Raw genomic sequence first — 18,767 nt, 5'->3', positions numbered from 1 at the left:
CAGTTAGCAGCAGATTGTTGCCTATGTGGTATAAAGCTGGATCCGCCTTGATGAACCAAAAGTATTGTGAGTAGTGTTTCAATATGTTGCTTCAGCATGCTAAAAGTCACGTGAGCACACCAACCAGGCATCGTCATGTCATTTGTGTGTGGAGCTGGAGGACAAAAGGCTTTTTTGCATTGTTGTAGTGCAAATCATCTTTAAAACTACTGTAAAATGTCTCATATAGAGGTTGTTACGACCCGACTCAGGGGTATGGAAGGGCGTAACAAAGAACACAGCGTGGACAGGTGGTAAATTATAATGAAAGCACATTTATTTACAATTCCCGTGAAAAGTGATGGACAACCTGTAAAACAAAATAAAGATGAGCTGGGGTTAGCGGACCTGCAGAAAGAAACAAACCAAAACCTATACCAAACACTCACTGAGTGCACACAAAGACACGACCTCAACTCGGTGAGGAAACTATAACCAAACAAAAGCAGTGGGCCCATAACTAAATAAAACACTAACCTAGCCCAGCACTAAAACAACCACAAAGTAAACTTAACACAACTAAACACTTAAAGCACCCATTGTGGGAAAAGGAGGTGGTCGCGACACACACACCCGGTGCACAACATGAGGGGGAGAGCGGCCAGAGCCATTCTGGCTTCTCCCCCTCCAGACCTGCCTCGGCTGCAGCCTTTTCAGCCGGAGCTTCCCTGTAGGCTGCAGCCTGACTGGTCCAGAGGGGTGCCAGTCACACAGGGGCAGGGACAAAGGCGCTGGCCTTAGCCACTTCGGGCAGCGCTCTGCCGCCCCTAATCAACACACAAACGGCCACAGCTGTCTATGACAAGCAGGGCCGTAACACACCCCTCACAGTGTCAAAATCCTCTCAAGGATTTTGGCACAAAATAAAGTCACAGAACACAAACAAAGAAAACACACAAACATCCTAAGTGGTAGCGCTGCTCTACATCCAGCCTGTGCCCCAAAACGTTCCCCACTGAGAACACAGAGGTACGCCAAACCTTCTGGGACCATTCTACCGTCCCCGACTAGGGACACCAATCCGGCAGGACCCATCCTGCTACTTACACTCGAATAGTCCGTCTACCAAAAGGCTACCAATCCGCACAGCTGGCACACAAAACACAACACTACCACACTACAAATGAGGGGAGACAAGACACCCAGTCTTGCCTCTTCCTCCAAAGGTGAGGGAAAACAGACTGCAGGCCAATCACACTAAAGTTTCAACAATCACTCACTGATTCCGAAACTCTCACACACACAACCTGACCAAATCAGTCCCTCACTCCAAACACGAGCGAACCCTTTCGGCCACCACAACCGAAAGGGGGCCGACGGCGAGTTCACCCCCGCCATGCTTCAAATGACAGGCTCACAATTCACCACGGAGCAGCAAAAGACATAAATAAAGGAGAGCGCCTGAACATGCGCAGCCTTCACACATCCGCACCGTCTACACCCCCACCAGGGGGTCAGAAACAGTGGGCGGCATCTCAGGGGAGGACTGCAGGCACTCAACCTGCGTCACCCTCTCAACCTTTGAGAGGTACGTCCTCCATCTCCCGAAGGGTCGCCCCTAGGCCAGAGCGCCCTATACAGCTGCTGCCTAAAGTTCAGGTCACCATCACTTTTACACACACACACGCTCCCACTGGAGTCGTGGCCACAGCAGCTCCGAATGCCCGTCATCAGTATGGACTGAACTCACCCATCGGCACCACGCTCCACCGGAAGCTGCCAACCGGAAGCCCCTTCAAAATAACAGTGCCCAATCACGCACACAAGAAAAAAAAACAAATGGCTAAATTCGCCACACCGAGCAAAACCCCAGGAGATCCTTCAAGATGACCATAGAAGAAAATCTCCCGGACAAGCTCCCACTTGTTACGACCCGACTCAGGGGTATGGAAGGGCGCAACAAAGAACACGGCGTGGACAGATGTTACTTCAAAATAAAAGCACATTTATTTACAATTCCCGTGAAAGTGATGGACAACCTGTAAAACAACATAAAGATGAGCTGGGGTTAGCGGACCTGCAGAAAGAAACAAACCAAAACCTATACCAAACACACACTGAGTGCAAACGAAACACAACAGCCACTCGGTGGTGAAACTAAAACCAAACAAAAGCAACAGGCCCATAACTAAAGTGACCGTCGTCACAACACAATAAAACACTAACCTAGCCCAGCTCTAAAACAATCACCACAAAGTAAACTTAACACAACTAAACACTTAAAGCACCCATTGTGAAAAGGAGGTGGTCGCGACACACACACACCCGGTGCACAACATGAGGGGGAGAGTGGCCGGAGCCATTCTCGCTTCTCCCCCTCCAGACCTGCCTCGACTGCAGCCTTTTCAGCCGGAGCTTCCCCGTAGGCTGCAGCCTGACTGGTCCAGAGGGGTGCCAGTCACACAGGGGCAGGGACAAAGGCGCTGGCCTTAGCCACTCCGGGCAGCGCTCTGCCGCCCCTAATCAACACAAACGGCCATAGCTGTCTATGACAAGCAGGGCCGTAACAGAGGTGGATATGAAGAAGCTGAAGAAAAACGAACAGTTAGAAATCACCAAAGTTATGCTGATATGCTTAAACAGCATGTAAAGAAACTCTATTTTGAGATCCTAACCAGCCAACCTTGCTGGCGGAGAAAATCAAGATGCTGTGAAGCAGGGGACCAGAACTAGCATAGGCCGTCTACAAGTGGATTTCTGATATCCTTCATTGGTATTTCTGACACTGAATGATGACATTTACATCTGTCCATTGTGTAAACTGAACGGGATCATTTTATCAAGCGTCTACGTAAACATGTTAGCTGGAGTTTCTGATCAGATTGACTTCAATCACATAGATGACATATTCGTCCATGTCAGTGATTGCCAATTCATTCAGTTGTTGAGTTAATACATTTATTGAATGAGTGGGCCAGCAACACTTTCACTGAAATGCAATCATGGCACCATGCACACCATGACAATTTCATGATGATGGTCTTATGCTGCGTCCTAATCAGGCCGTTGTCTCTCGACTTCTCCTTCATGTCCACAGATGGGCAATAGTCTTTGGTGTCATCAGACAGACAACTGGAGACAAAGACAGCACTGTACACCCAGTAACAGTAGGACATAGCCTTTCATTTTGTGCAGCTGATCACATGAATCCAGACTGCTCGCTGGTGATTGTTCATGGGTAACCGGCGGAAACTTGATCATGTGCCTTCTCACCTCGACATTTTGAACACTCAAATACACAACAATGGTCCGGCATTGCTCTAATGTCCTCGGTAAAGACAAACACATAACCTAGTTCACTTAACAGCTGCGCTTTCTGCAGAAGCAGTTCGGTGCATGCGTGAGCGACGTCTGCATAACGTGCGAAATTGGTCCATTTTGAAGGGGTTGACCCTGTTAATCTGTTAATATTTTAAAAGGGTTTCAGTTGCATTGTAAATCGAAGGTTTTGGAGAGTAGAGCTTGCTAGCAGTCATTTAGAATATTAGCTTGTTTTAGAACGTGTTTGTTCTAAAACAGGAAATGCTAAATAAAAAACAAAAAGGATAACAAAAATAATTTGATCTGTGTTATTAATGTATTTTCTGTTTAACTCCAATAATTTTTTACATTTTCTTTATGACAATAATATATTTATGATAATATGTCATTACCTGCGAATGCGCTACGTCTTGTTCTAGCTCTGGAGTGTTACTCTTTAATTATTGTAGCACCTCCCCACAGCCTTGTAGTATGTACTACAACGATTTTGTAAGAATGTTGAAGCCTTTTTCCTAGTTTCCTAGAAGTGTTTTCACATTTGAACCGGCTTCAGTGCCGTGTGGGCATAGCCTTAGTTGACAAAATTGGCAACTTGTGTGGTATTCTGCTGCTATAGCCCATCTGCATCAAGGTTCACTGTGTTTTGTTTTTTGTTTGTTTGTTTTGTGTGTGTGTGTGTGTGTGTGTGTGTGTGTGTGTGTGTGTGTGTGTGTGTGTGTGTGTGTGTGTGTGTGTGTGTGTGTGTTCAGAGATGGTATTCTGCATACCGTGATCGTAATGAGTCCATTACATCAACAAAGCATTTTAATGCAGAGAACTGCTGTTCACTGGATATTTTCTGTTTTTCAGACCGTTCTCTGTAAACCCAAACTTGTGTGTGAAAATCCCAGTAGATCAGCTGTTTGGGCTGGTCTGAAATACTCAGACCAGCCTACCTGGTAACACAGGCAGTGGATTTTCTTAATTTTAGTTAAAGTACAGGAAAAAAAAAAAGAAAAAAAGACTAAATAGTCAAACACTGAAATTAGGAACCTACATTTTGGATTATTTTCCCACACAATTAATCTGTGAATAGCCCTTAAAGGATGAAAGAAAATAGATTAATGAGAGGGAAAGTGAACATTAGTTTAACAACTGAGGTAATGACAAGTGAGCTATTTGAATATACCAAAGAGACAAAGCAGGCAGGCTCAGAAGTGTTATCTCTTGTACAAAAATAAGAATCTATGATATGACTTTGACCCTTTTCTAATTGCTGCCAGTTCAAGCAAAAGTTCTTTGTTTGGAGGCAACTGGATTGTTGTAGTGTTTTAAAAACACTAAATCATAGTGATAAAAACAGACCTATGTGATTATCAAGCATTCAGCTCAAGTTTCTATCCTGAGAGTGGAAAAAGAGAGGTTTCAAATCACATTGACATATTCTATGTGGTCTAATCAAGTCTGGAGTTTTAGTGGTGGTCTGGCCAGACGGCTGCACCAACACATGGAGGTGATATTTGAGACTGTGTGGTGAAAGATGAGCTTCTGCACTCTACCCAAGATGACTTGAAAGGTGATATTCTAGCAAAATACATCCCAGCTGCTGAAGTATGTGAAAATTACATCAACTGGAAGAGAAATAAGATCTGATAAAACCTGCTGAGCTGACTCAAAACAGGAAAGTTAGGAAGGTATAACACTCAAGTAATATGAAATTGGAAATATTATGTGGCTACAGTAGTGTGGAAATCTTTCCATTTTAAGGGTAGATTTGAGCATGTTGCCAGATAGAGATTCCTGTATACCTTCAACACAAATTCTGTGTAAAAGAATCCTCTTTTAAGTCTAAGTTTGTATGTGAGAGTACAAAAAAAAACTAAAATGTGGTAAAAACACTCATTATTCATTTCACAAAAAACGTTTGTGGAAAAACTAAATATAACCCATGATTTAATAGCTTGTAGAACCAACTTTAGCATTCTAACTTTAAGATATTTTTTTGCATGTTGTGGAGGAATTTTGGCCCAATTTTTTTGGCATTTGTTTATGCTCAGCTCTCCCAGTGTTCTGCGCCACCACTTCAGCATTGTTGAGGTCTGGACTTTGACCAGGCCATTAGCAACGCCTTGATATTGCCTTTATGTCATGCTTTAACTGTCAGACAGATGGCTCATATTCAACTCTATGATGAGTATAGATGGTAGAGGAGTTAGTGGTCAATTCAGTTGCTGCAAGCTATTCAGGTCCTGTGGCTCTACAACAAACCCAAACCATTACAAATCCACCACTTCACAATTGGTATGAGGTGTTTGTGCTGAAATACTGTGTTTGGACTCTTGTGCACTAACGGTTAAATGTCTCCACTTGGGTTTTGCTTGTCCTAAATACACTGTTCCATCTTTTGGTTTGTTCAGCTGCAACTTTAAATAAATACATTTTGATTTGAAAAAAATCCCATGTCACTCCCATAACATGTTTTGTATGTTTTCTGTGTTGTTTCACAGAGGCTACTCTGAATTTTTACAACAGAATAAAGATTAAATTAAAATTTAAAAGTTTGTCATGTTTTTTAAAGAAAAGAAAACGAATATGGGCTACTGGTCACAAAAGTTCAATTAAATCTTTGTCACATTTAGAAAGATTGGTCAAACTCTTCATCGCCATTCATATTTCTGACATGTATAGAAGCTGGAACAGGTGTGTGGCTGCAAAATAGTCATAACTTTAATGGTAAGGTAAGCTCCAGTTTGACTGCTGTCTCCATTATCCTCTGTCATTTTATTAGGTTTGGTCCAGTGTGTCCAGCTGAAGTTGATAAGATGGAAAAAATTAAAGGGCTTCTCCTTAACAGAATTGAAGCTTTTATCATGTCTATCTCTAAGATGTTTCTTTCATTCTGTTGAGAATCTTCCTAAGCAAAAAGGACAACTCGATAGGCCTACAACCCTCTGCAATTTAATTATTCTAAATATGTTGATGGTATTCAGTGTATGTTGGTGGATCCGTTACCTTTGTCAGATTTCCACTGTCATTAAAGGGCATTTAGAAGAAGAGCTCATTCTCATCCCTTTGGAAATTCAGAGCTTTTACACTAAAAGTCTCATTCACCTGTTTCCACACACATTCAAACTACACCTTTCAGTCTATACAGATTTTCAGACAATGTGTTGTTTTCATAAATAAACTCTCACACACACTCACACACACAGAGAGAAATCAGAGGCAATGTTAGCATGTTGCCCAAAGACATCAGGACTAGGAAAGGCAAACATCAAGCCAATGACCTTCTGATTGGCAGATAACTGCTCTTCTTCTGAGCCACATTAGCTAAATTTGATTTATTTTGTATTTTGGTTTTTAAAAAAAAGAAAAGAAAAAAAAGCAGCTACTGCGTCGGACAAGTGGAGGTGTAACTGTGATCTTTCATGCCAGCTGATAAAAGACTTCTGCTTAGAATGCAGCTGTGTTTCTTCACCCTGACCTCCTTCAAAAGCCTCCTCACTGCTTGTCTTGACAATATCTGGAGGAAAGGATGTAAGGAAACATAAACATAATGAAAAGCCCTGCATGCTTGAATGGTTGCAGTTTTCTTTCTGTTTGTTGGCATATTATCCTTGATGCACTACTGCCATCTTTCTGTCAATGTAATATTGTGAAGCATAGCTCTGTGTGCATATGGATGTGCATGAGTAAAGTAACTTTTTTCTCTCGTAGACAAATACACAGGTCCAACTGAATGCAAATATTACTCCATGCCTGCTTTAGGCAAATGCTTTCTTACAGTAGTCTATCTGATCTACACTGATCTCCACATGCACACAAGGGTTAAAGGGATATAAATTAAACCATAAAACGTACCAATGAAGCTATAGAAATAGACACAGAGAAGTGCGCTTGAGGATGTAAACAAAACAGATTTCAAAAGATTGCAAACAGGGTGAGCAGATGTTTTTATGAGGTTGAAAACACATTAAATATGTCTCTTAGGCCTTGAGGATACATATAATGTAATTAGGTGTGTAGCTGAATGTAAACAAAATCTCGTTTCTTTCCAAACCTCCACAGGACACCTTTAATCAAAGCATACACATGCATTATTAAGCCTAAGAAGGCACTGAAGCTCTGCTGATGGGTTAACACTCTTCCACTTACATCATCTGGGGTGCTTATGCTAAACGGGTAACGGGTGTTGCAGCTTACACAAGCTTTGCTTGTGGTCTCACATGCTGCTGGAGCCCACTCATATCAGTGGGTGACACCCCTCCAGGGAATGGAGGGGTGTTATGCATCCCCAGGGAGGCGAGAGCATGTCATCAGCACAAACTGTTGGCTAAGGCTCAGAGGGAGCTTTTTAATTGTGGCTCGTGTCATGCTGAAATAATCATGGAGGCTGTGGTGTCAGGAAAGGTTGCCAGCAATAAACAGTGTCATGTTACGTGAACCATGTGTTATTTTACAGGTCTTTTTACTTGCACAGTTATGCAAACATTTTGGGGAGAGTGTAAAGAGATTAGAGGGGTTTGCTTAATAAGTTAATAACCTGAGTGAGGATTTTTTTGATGAGAGGTGCTATTGAAAGGAATCAATATAAAAAGCAAAGGGAGTTATAGTGTATTTTGAACTAAAACACTCAAATTATGCATACCCAAAAGTTTTTATGAATAAAAAAAGAAAATAAGGCCCAGTTCCCATTATAGCCATTTCTCATTTTGACTTGTTTCTTTATATTTCACATCACAGGTAATTTGGCGATCATGTCAAACAAAGGGTTTGTGTAGTTCAAAAAAAAAAAGAAGAAGAAGTCTAATTGAACTTCGTGGGTCGCAGTCAACAATGAATCACAAGGTGTTATGGAAATTCTAATTGTATTCCTACTTCAGCTATCAGTAAGAACGGGGGTATAATTTACCAGCCAACTGACTGTGAGACAGGTGAAATTGAACGTTCAGGCTTTGAGAGGAACTTGAGCTTTAATCGCAGTATACAACTAGAAAATCCTCATGTGGAGTGCCCATGCATGTTTACCACCAAAGATGAAAGGAAATACCAAGTAGATGTCAATCAGCATGGTATTTAGCACAATTGTAGTCTTTCTTTGGATGACTTGAGCAATAAGACTTTTCCATTGCCTGCTGCTTTTCAATATAGAAGAGACTGAATGCAGATCCAGCAAAAGCCACCTTTACTATATGCTTAAGTTTGAGCTTAATAAGCTTCAGGAGCAGTTTGTTAAACAAAAAGCTGAAGAACTAGACATTGATCAAGAGAAAGGCTGGGAAGATAAAGTGGCGAGAGAGTTGGGCAACCTGCTTTGTCTTTAATTAAAAATAAAAGGTTTATCCTTGCAGATAGCAGCTTCTGGTCTCCAAGGGCTGCTCCAATTACAGAGTAAGAAAAAAGAAGGGAGACTCACAAGTCCACAAGTAGGAAAGATGCAGAGAGGTAGTGTAGGTCTGCTGTAGTTTGATTTGTGGTACAAGTGTATAAACTGATACGTGTTTCTCTTACACATAAGTGTGAATCAACAGGTCTTGTGCTTGTGAATCTGTAAGTGCTGGGTCAGCAGAAAGAGGGAGCATATGATTTTCCAGTGCACAGAGATGTGTTTGTATGCATGTATATGTGTGTGTGCTGGAAAGGGAAAAGAGGGCGTCTCTCGAATGGTCCCTCCCCAGCCCTGCCCCTTCACATAGAGGAGTCTCCTGTAGCAGGTCCCAAAACTGGAAACTCATTCAGTTCCTTCTGAATGGAGTGTCTTTAACGTGAGAGTGACGGACTTAACTTTCAGCAAAGAAATCATGAGAGTCCTGCAGTCGGTCCTCGCCGGTGTCTTCCTGACCCTCCTGCTCTGTCTCCCCAAACTCGGTCATGGAGGTAAGTGCCACTGCAAATCACTCTACCAGTGTCCTGTTACCCCCCACCCCCCAATACAAACACACACACACACAAACACACACATACACACACACACACACACACACACACACGTCTATTCCAGTCTGTCAGGGATGCATCAGAGATTATATCATGGTGTCTGCCCAAAGCTTCCTCATTACATAAATCAAAGTCTAGCAGGCTGGTGAGGTAATGCCTCAGACTTGAACTAGAATAAATTTAGCTTTAAAACTAGACTGAGCAAACAAACCAAAGAAGTCATATCATTTGCTTTCATATCTATTATTAACACTACACAGTCCATGTGTCATTCATTCTTGTGCAGCTTTCTTTTTCTGGAATGAAACTCAATACATAGTGCCATGGTCTCACCCTTCTTCAAGGTCTGAGACAACATCTGTTGGCTCCTCATCTTTTTTTTCTTTGCCTTTCAGCCTGCATCTGGCTGAATGTGAGAGTGTATTTTATTTGAGAATGTTTACACTGAAAACATGTTGCCAAAAGGCAGGAGGTAGAGAAGCCGAAGCACTCTTGAGCTGAGGTCCCTCTGCCGGCAGCAATGAATGGCTCTTTGAAAAGGAAGTGCACAGTGGCAGGCAGAGCTGCTCCTTATCCACCCAAAGAGAAGAGATGAAAGTAAGCGAGAGCAAGGGGCTAGTAAATCTGTGAGAGGCAGTGTGTGCTTGATGGCCAAGGCCTATACAATGTTGCCATAGAGTCTAAGTAGAGTGCCACAGATACACCTTTTCAATATAATACAGTATGTTACTTTAACACATCTGGTGGAATATGTATTGTTTATTATGTGCATGGAAAATTTAAATTTTGTCACCAAACTGTTTTAAATGCAACAAGAAGAAGTCTATTTATGCACTACAATGACATCTGTTGATGTTTTAGTACAAAGGTTTTTTTACATAAAAAAAGAAAACACTATAGCAATATTGGCTAAAATTGATATACTAGCAATCCAGTACAACAACTTGCTGACATAACTACACTATCAATATTTGATATAACTCCTAAAGAAGGAATTATCTTATTGGCATATTTATGTGTATGTGTTACCGTGAATGACTACTTTTTTCAGGATTTCTGGATTATATCTTTTCAAATTCATAGCTAATGTAGGTCAGTAACTTTTCAAACACAAGTTTCCACATTTTATGCATATACTTTGTAAATAGTAATCACACCAGGATGAAACCACCACCACATAAAACTGTACATAAGGGAAGTTGTATCCTCAGCCTTGAACCTAGAGTTCTTTGAACAGAATGGCTGAGTATTGGTTTGTTTCAGTGGCACAGAATCAAAGCTCAGCTGGAGAGCTGGATCCAGTTTCTCATCACTGTGATCAGTTCATCACATGCATAAAAAGAGTTGTCTGCCCTTCTGTTTGCTCATTTAGAGATAAGAAGCCTCACTGACTGGAATGACGGTGACACCTCTGCATTACACTGAGCCAACAATGGCTGTCTGATTATGGTCACCTTTTCTGGCAATTTACAGACACAATTTGCATGATAGTCTGAAGAGTTTTTATGTATGCTGTACAGAGTATTATTGCTATGGTAGTGCTGACTGGATAAATGATGCAGCAGATGTCATTTTCCATAGGTCTGAGACCAAATGCTCCTCCAATCAAAATGATGGCAGGATGAAACAAGTTAAAACTGTTCAGGGTTACGGTTTCTCCTCATCTAATTATCTGTTGGCACAATCTTTACTGCCTCAGTGTGAACAGGACTCACCCACTGACCCCAGAGAGATAAATGCTAATGTTGACCAGATGTACCAAGTCACTGATTAGATTTTTGGCCCCCCTTGCTCCACAAAATGCCTACCACAAGCTGTTGGGGGACTCTTCTGAAAATTACAAACAAGGCTTTCAGAGGGTTTGGCTTCTTCCCAGAGTTTACATCTTCAAATGTTTGAGGTCATGCTCCGTATGAGGTCTGGAAGCTTTCTTGTTCTGGTATTGGCACCTTTCTTTGAGGAATCACAGTACGGGCTCTCTTTAGCTGTTAAAGTGATTTATCTGTCCCATCCAAGGAGATCTTGAACAGTAGCAGAAGTGGTTTTAACACCGCACAGTGAGCCATTCCCTCTCAGATTATTATGTTTTCTTGTGTGAAGTAGCCTCCAAATTTCCTATATAGTCTTATTGTGTTTCATCTGACCACAAACACTTGTAGTATGAGCAAATCAAATCAAACATTATTTTCTTAAGGTATATGAATTTATGGGAGACAGCAAAAATATGAGATGAAAGACAGAGATCCTTCTGTTAAGCACCTCAGTAATCTAACATCCAAGTGCACAAATCCTCTAACTTTATCAGTGACTATTTCCTCATAGAATTTAAAAGTGACATTTTTTTTGGCACTGAAACAGACAAGCAGCATGGTTCTGTATTGAGCAGCCATGTGAGAACACTTTTTCCACATCAAGGGATGTTCATTTTATCGCGGCTGTATCTGAAATTGGACATGACATCCTCCTGTTCCATGTCTTCGAAACACCCCGCAGCTCTGTAGCTCTTCAGCCATCATTAAAGTTACCCTTCAACCACTACTTTACCAAAGTTTGGAAAAAATGGGAAGGGTGGACATTTCCAAACTATAAATTGCTCTTAGTGCATGCATGTTGTTTGGTTGGTATGGTAATAGAGGTGGTTTCCCCATGACTTTTTGTCAGTGCATTGATATAAGGACACAAAGTGTGCTCCCACAGAGGCCACGTCTGCGGCCACTCCCATACGTAAACAGTGGAAAGTTAATGACTTTTCTTGCCCCATTAACAGCCTTCCTATATCATCTTTATTTGTTGCCTTAGCTAGCTTTTTGGGCATCCATTTAAAGCACTTAGGCTTGGCTTCAAAATAAATATGAACCAACAGATGAAAGAAAGAAAGCCCATAATTGCTGGCAGAACCAATACTGCTATCTGTGTATACTACCATATACAGTATGTGTGACATGTAAAAGATGCCAGATAACAGTTAAAAGCACTGACTTATTTAACATATAGTTCAAATAACTTGTAGTAAGATCAAAAATCTACAATAGTACAATTTATTATGCTCATTTGTGAGCACTTCTATATATTTTGCTCCTGACTGTGTTTAAATTCTCAATCACAGAGCTGAACAAAGAGATTTACATCCTGAGACTGCATAGGAGCTTGCTATTTCCCCTTGGGTGTAGTGTCTCTATGGAAACAAGAGAAAAAAATAAATATGGAATTTGCCTAGGCTTTGTGAAGTGTCAGCATACAAGTCCTCCATGTGTTCCCTGATAGTTGGCAGAGAGAACGTTGCAACTACAAGTGTCTCCCCAGAAGATTAATAAGTCCAATATTTGCAATGGGAAATTAATGAGATTAGTGTTCTGCTGCTTGTTCTTGCCCCACAGACACATCTTGTGACCCTCCACTCACCCTTTTAGTTTAAACACATCATGATGCTGAGAAGGATAGAAATGTGGCTTTTGGAGGAAATCCAAACAAGAAAACCAGAGTGTTTATAAATGTAGAGGAGAATGTTCTCTCTGTAAATCCCTCCACGTGTCAATGCAAAGCATATTCTATTGTTTACTCTAACTTTCTGGGACTTGTTGGAATTCAGAATCTACTTTCAACCATGCAAAAATGTCAGAAAATATAACTTTACCATGAGCCATTTTTAAGTACAACAGTACGCAATGACTCAAAAGCAGTTGAGGGAACAAATTTACTTTTTTGTCTTAACAGCTGTTTTCTTTAAAAAAAAACCATAAACTCTAGAGGTTTCTGTGCTTAAAAACGAGGGCACTTCCTCTAAAACTAAAACATCTTGTACCAAAGGCATTCAATCACTGACAAGCTTTTGGTTTCACGAAAATGAGACCTTTCTAAGACATCTGAACATGGAAGACAATCAATATTGATAATGTTTCTTGTAATATAACTCCCTCACTTCTGCTTTCCTGACATTTCTCCCTGCCACTTTCAGAGAAAAAAAAAATGGTTTATTAACTATTTTAGAGGATTTGGGCCCAAGGCGAACATCATTGCAAGAATCCAAAGTTAGTTGTCGTAGAGCAGCTTGCCTTACCCCAATGCTTTCCTCTCTCAGTAAATTCATCCTGTTATTGTAGAAGGATAGGTTTGAATTATCTGACCTGCAGCCAAAGATTGAGCAGTATGTCTGCTCAGGGATTGCAACATTGGCCCAGAGTGAACTTATTAAAGGTTTGATTCCTGCAACAGCAATACTTCTGTCAAGGTGTTGGTGAATAACTACTGCTCCTACAACTGAGCTGCTTCGATCGACTGTTAGATAGTGTTTTGAATGAGTTAGAGATAAAGTGTATTTTGTCATTTATTTCACTTAATTACAGCCTTGTATCTCTCAAACTAATCGCTGAAACCTCAAAACAATCATATAAGGGTACACATAAGCCAATATTTATTTCAAATTATTAAATCTAAATCTAATTTCAGAGTCAGAATCTAAATGAAAGCACCAGAAAAAGTATGATTACAGTTACTTTGGTTGGGCAAAGTTAAAATATAAGATCTGCAATCTGTGAACTAATAATTTAAATAATTTAAAGTTATGTTTTTAGTTTCCTCTACAAACAAAATTGCTAATCTTGGGGTAAGGCTACCTTATTAATTAGACAACTGTCCCAGGTTGTCCACACAGACTAATAAGTAATTCAAACATTGGAGAGATGGTTAACAGAGCCTTGCTTAATGGTTTCTTTTGTCTATTTTAAATGTTTTAAGCAAGTCACATTGTAAGCACAGGAATGATGGCATCTAAAATCATAACACTTGTCTGCTATTAAACAGGATCACTTTTGAAAGCAGCGGAATTATGTGATGAAGTTATCTGGTTGTCCTTCACGAGCTTTGCAGATGTAACAGATGAACATATATTCCACAGCAAAGGAGAAGTTCTGCTCTCCTTCTGAATGCATCATGAGTACTTAGTGACTTCAAAAGCGAGAGCACTGAATTTATTCTTATTAAGATGCAAAAATCCGGAATAAAGATATGTCCTTCGCCTTGAGGACTCAATCCTTCCCAGGCAGATGATCTTTCCCACATTGCTCTCTTTGAGGTTGCTTGCTGTCAATGGAAAGCTGCTTGGATTATATTTTGGGGTTATCATGTACTTAGAGCGGGAAGAGAGCCCACACACAGACCTTATTCAGCCTTGGGTGTGTACACAAAGAGTTTCTGTGCATAAACACAGACTGAAATTCTGTCTCAAGGTAAAAGGTCAAAGGCCATCTTGTGGTGGCCTCCTGTGTTGGCGTAACTGTTTTTACGTCAATCAGATAAGCTGGCGGGAAGGGTTTTTGCAGCAGTTTAGTGATAAATGGTCTACGCCCATATTTAAGGGCCACAAGTGGCAATTTGGGATTTCAGATTGTTGTGATTACCTTGTAGCCATGCAATTTTAGGCAATTAAAAGGACACAGTCTTACCTACAGCAGCAGCAGAACAGGATAATATCTGCATGACTGAAGGAAGAAAATACCCAACATTTAGTTCATGGGCGAAGAAACCCAATCTAATGGATGGACACCACCAGACATAAATAAGGAAATAGTCACTTTGGGGAGGAGAAAAGCTACAGTATATTTAGAAAGAAAAAAAAGTTGGTGTATGCACTAATTCTCCAAATAATGCTTTTGCATAACACTTGACATTTTACTAAAATTTTAGATATAAAGCATTGTTTGGAAGCAATATTATATGTAGTAAATGCCACAGAAACGACAAAAGATGCAACCACTTATTGACTTTATAGAAAATTACTCTATTACTCTTCAGCGGCAAATCTGTGGAATTACCTGCTAGCTTGCCAGTGAAATGAGGCATTGGATGCATCACAAATAAGCATGTCAGTGTCATGTGTTCAGTCTCATCTGACTGCCTGCTATTCGGCACAGTCAGCTTCAGCAGGCGTCTTGCCAGAGACTGGAAAAGTGCAACCACAAAGATTTAAATGTAAACATATGAGCCATGTTGGTTGATGTTGGTTTATTAGAGGGGTTTGAAAAGCTTTCTAAAATATTTTAAGAACTAAATGTTTATTTATAATTTTTTTAAACTGATTTTTGGAAAAGGTGATATCCCTATCTCTCACTAATGATCCCAGTTTATGGCCACTTATGATACAATATAATATGTCTAATTTTTTTTATACAATGGAGACACCATAGTAAACACTTTCAATTTAAGCAATAAAGCCTAGAAGAGGTTTTCTAAGTCAACCAAGTAGAAAAACAAACTGTCAAAGTTCATTGGGACCACATTTGCCTTTTTGTTTTTTCCTTAATTTAATTATGTGGAAATCACTTTAGTCAAAGAAGGCCACCTGGATAATTGGAGCAGTTTTGGTGTATCAGAGTTGAACAGTGTGGATGTTTTATGAGAGACGAGAAAATCTGTTTATCCCACGTGTTTATTTTTCATGAAGATCCAGGCCTCCTTTTATATTACTTAAGTTTCACTAGGGCATCATTAGAGCATGAGGCAGACTGTTTGAGTGGTAAGATGGCTTGCAAAGTGCATCTAAGACTAATTTTTAGAAGTCATAGGAGTAGTCTTTAGTAATTTACAAATAATATTTTTAACCTTAGGTCAGTGCTCAAAAAGTAAAGTTGTAGGATCTCTTGGAGGATTCACTCAATAATATGTATTTTGGGTTTTAGTCAGAACAATGAATCTATTACTTGTTTAAACATTTCAGGCAGAATAATGACACTGAATACACCAACATCAAATCCAAACTGTGGTGTGTAAAGTCCAATTTATTGTGTCGACTTGCCAAAAATTGTACAATGCCATAGCAGTATAGAGTGAATTAAATGAGATAAGACTAAGGGTGACTTGTCAGAATGTTGATGTTGCCCCATTAGGTTGCGGGATAAAAACAATTAAGAGTGATTTCCAAACACAATTAAACATGTTACAACTAGTATGCAGTATTATAAGAAAATGGGAATACTGGTTGCAGTATAATAATATCATTGCGTCCATACTTATCAGACGCAGTGGAACCTGAATGGGAACATTTAGAATTTGAGTGTGTTGTTGGGCCCTGAGAAAGACAGGCTCATACTCTTACCCCACTGCACAAACTGAACTGTGTTTATTTTTGATAAGAGCTGTTGGGAGTTTAGTGCCCAAAATGAAAACTTCAGAGAAAATTCTCATCATCACTGAGTTGCCAAGCTTTCAATAAGCAGGAATTATGCATGACCAGATGTCTTGATACAAGCAGCCTTTTTTTTTTCTTTTTTTTTTTTTCATTTTTCTCCCCTTTTGTTTCTGCTTTTCTTTTTGGAAAATAGTCTGTTTTATCATTTAACTGAAAATTAATACATTCTTCACTGGCTACCATTGTTTTTCTTATCCGCAGAATGTAAATTAAAAGCAAACAGGAATAACAAAATATCTCCTCTAACAAAAGAGCTTTCATGGAATTAATCATTCAGTTTACCCACCAAGATCATCTGTCAAGATCTTTTCTACTTGTTTATTGTGAATGTTATCAACTAATAAATCAATCAGGCCTTATAACATTATCAAATGATGTGAATTAATGTCTATATTTGATTTATTAACAATGCAAATCACATGTCTTGATCAGTGGTATCAGACCAATGTGGCCAGAAAAGGCATGTCAGGTCAAAGGGAAAGCAGCATGAATCATGGGAACTGTTTCTACCATTGAGCTGAGTCACCTGAGGTTAGGAAAACTGGAACCAACTTTTTTAGTTAAGATCAAGCCAAAGATGAAGGTTGTCATCAAACTGTCCCCCAGCCTCTCTTACCTAATATAGACAAAACAACGTTAGTGAAGGAAGGTCAACACTCCCCAATTAGCCAAGTTTGAATGAGCGCTGAAACAGACGGAGAGACAGGTTCACTATCAGACATAATTATGTTCTGTCACCAAACATCCACCCCCCCCCACACACACACACACACCCAGCGCTACAGAACATGTGTCAAGTGTCACACTCCAATCATCCAGTTTGGATGATTCCAGGAATGTGGCCAGACCTAGCAACGACAGGTGCATTAGTCCCTCCTTCTCCTCTACCTCTGGAGGCATCATCTACAGCTGGATTGAACTCATTCAGACTCACTTACATTTTTGGTATGTAAGGTTTTGATCTGCTGCAGATGTTTCCTTGATGTTTTACAGAGTTGAAGTTGCAAAAAACTAAACAAAGTTTTGGTAGCGCTCTAGTATTTTTCCTCTACAATGAAGTTATGTAAACTTGTGCAGGTTAGTAACTGTTTCACCACAGTTCCTCTTTGACTGGATGTAAAGGTTTGAGTGGCTATCATGACGGAACCATCTGCTTCGTGCTGAGCATTTGTGTTTTTTTGTGTAAATTTTGATCCATGGGTCTAAATGTAGCTCTCATTATATTGCTGTTCAGGTTTTTTAATTGACTGATCTCGGCCTCAGACAGTCTTGTCATTTCATTATAGGGTATTATTGGGAGAAATTACTAAATTAACTTTGTTATTCATAAATTAAATGTTCTATTTTCTGTTAAATCTCTTGTGTTACAGCTGATTTCTGCTGGATCCGATATGAAGTGTCTGCAAAAGTTTTTTTTTTATTAATTGTTGAGGAAAATACTTTTTTTTAAATTGTATTGTATACATGATCTGCTTCAACATGGGCCAGGTATTAAATTATTAAACTGGAATTTGTCCTCTTAGAAATTCAAAATTTACTTAATAAATGGGGCGATCAATAGCCCGACTTGTTACTGTGTCCTGGTGCAGAAAGTGCAACCCCCTGGGAATTTTACTACTTTTGTATTCTGTAAGCTACAGGTACTAACTCATGAAATGAAAACTAGATGACACTGTAAAACATGTTGAAAAAGTGGTTGTGATTGCTTACTGTTTTATTCTACTGAGGGACTGTTTTGTTAACACTATCCCTTAGAGACTCAAGTCTGCTATTTTTACAGCAGAAGCTGCACATGACTCATTATTTTAAATAAAGAGAAATGAGCTGTAAGTGTGGGGAGTCTTTCATGCCCAGAGGGGCTCTGACTCATAAGCACAAGGCCAAAGTGGCTAATCATGAGACATCAGACTTCAGAATAATTGTTTTTGTGCTTCTAATTAGCACTGGACAGCTTGTTGGCCTCTGGTTTAAAATGACAGGATTGAGCGACGTAGCTGATGATATATGTAAACCTCGGGGTAGAAATGAAAAAATATCTACTTATTGCATTTGCTGACCAAAAGAGTTCTGACTAATTTTAAATTCAAACACCTGATGAATCATCAATCATTAAAAAACGTGACATGATCCTCTCTATTTTTCATATGGGCAATATTTAGTGAGGTGAAATAAATAGGATTGGCCTGTTTTCCTCCTGCTCTGTGATTCCAAAAATATGGCAGTAGCAGGCTACTGTTCAGAAGGCCACTTTTCAAATCATGCTGACATGATAGCAGATCGGTGCCAGCTCCTGTCCTGTTGAAGATCTTCATCAATACTGCTGAGGGATCGTGAAACACAGTAATTTGGAGCCAGGCGGCATCATTAT

The 18,767-nt window shown here is 39.9% G+C and overlaps 1 protein-coding gene across 1 annotated transcript in view; it reads left to right on the top strand.

Annotated features, from left to right (window-relative positions):
- Window positions 1–9,080: 9,080 nt before the first annotated feature.
- The window catches only part of cspg4 (chondroitin sulfate proteoglycan 4), a 78,035-nt gene continuing 68,348 nt past the window's right edge, over window positions 9,081–18,767 (top strand). Inside the window, exon 1 of the mRNA XM_041997099.1 lies at window positions 9,081–9,156. Within this exon, the coding sequence (XP_041853033.1) occupies window positions 9,081–9,156 (76 nt within the window). The remainder of the gene's footprint in view (window positions 9,157–18,767) is intronic.

The sequence above is a fragment of the Melanotaenia boesemani genome, chromosome 10, assembly GCF_017639745.1.
Source record: "Melanotaenia boesemani isolate fMelBoe1 chromosome 10, fMelBoe1.pri, whole genome shotgun sequence".
In the NCBI taxonomy this organism is placed as follows: Eukaryota; Metazoa; Chordata; class Actinopteri; order Atheriniformes; family Melanotaeniidae; genus Melanotaenia; species Melanotaenia boesemani.
This window is presented reverse-complemented; position numbering and strand designations above follow the sequence as displayed.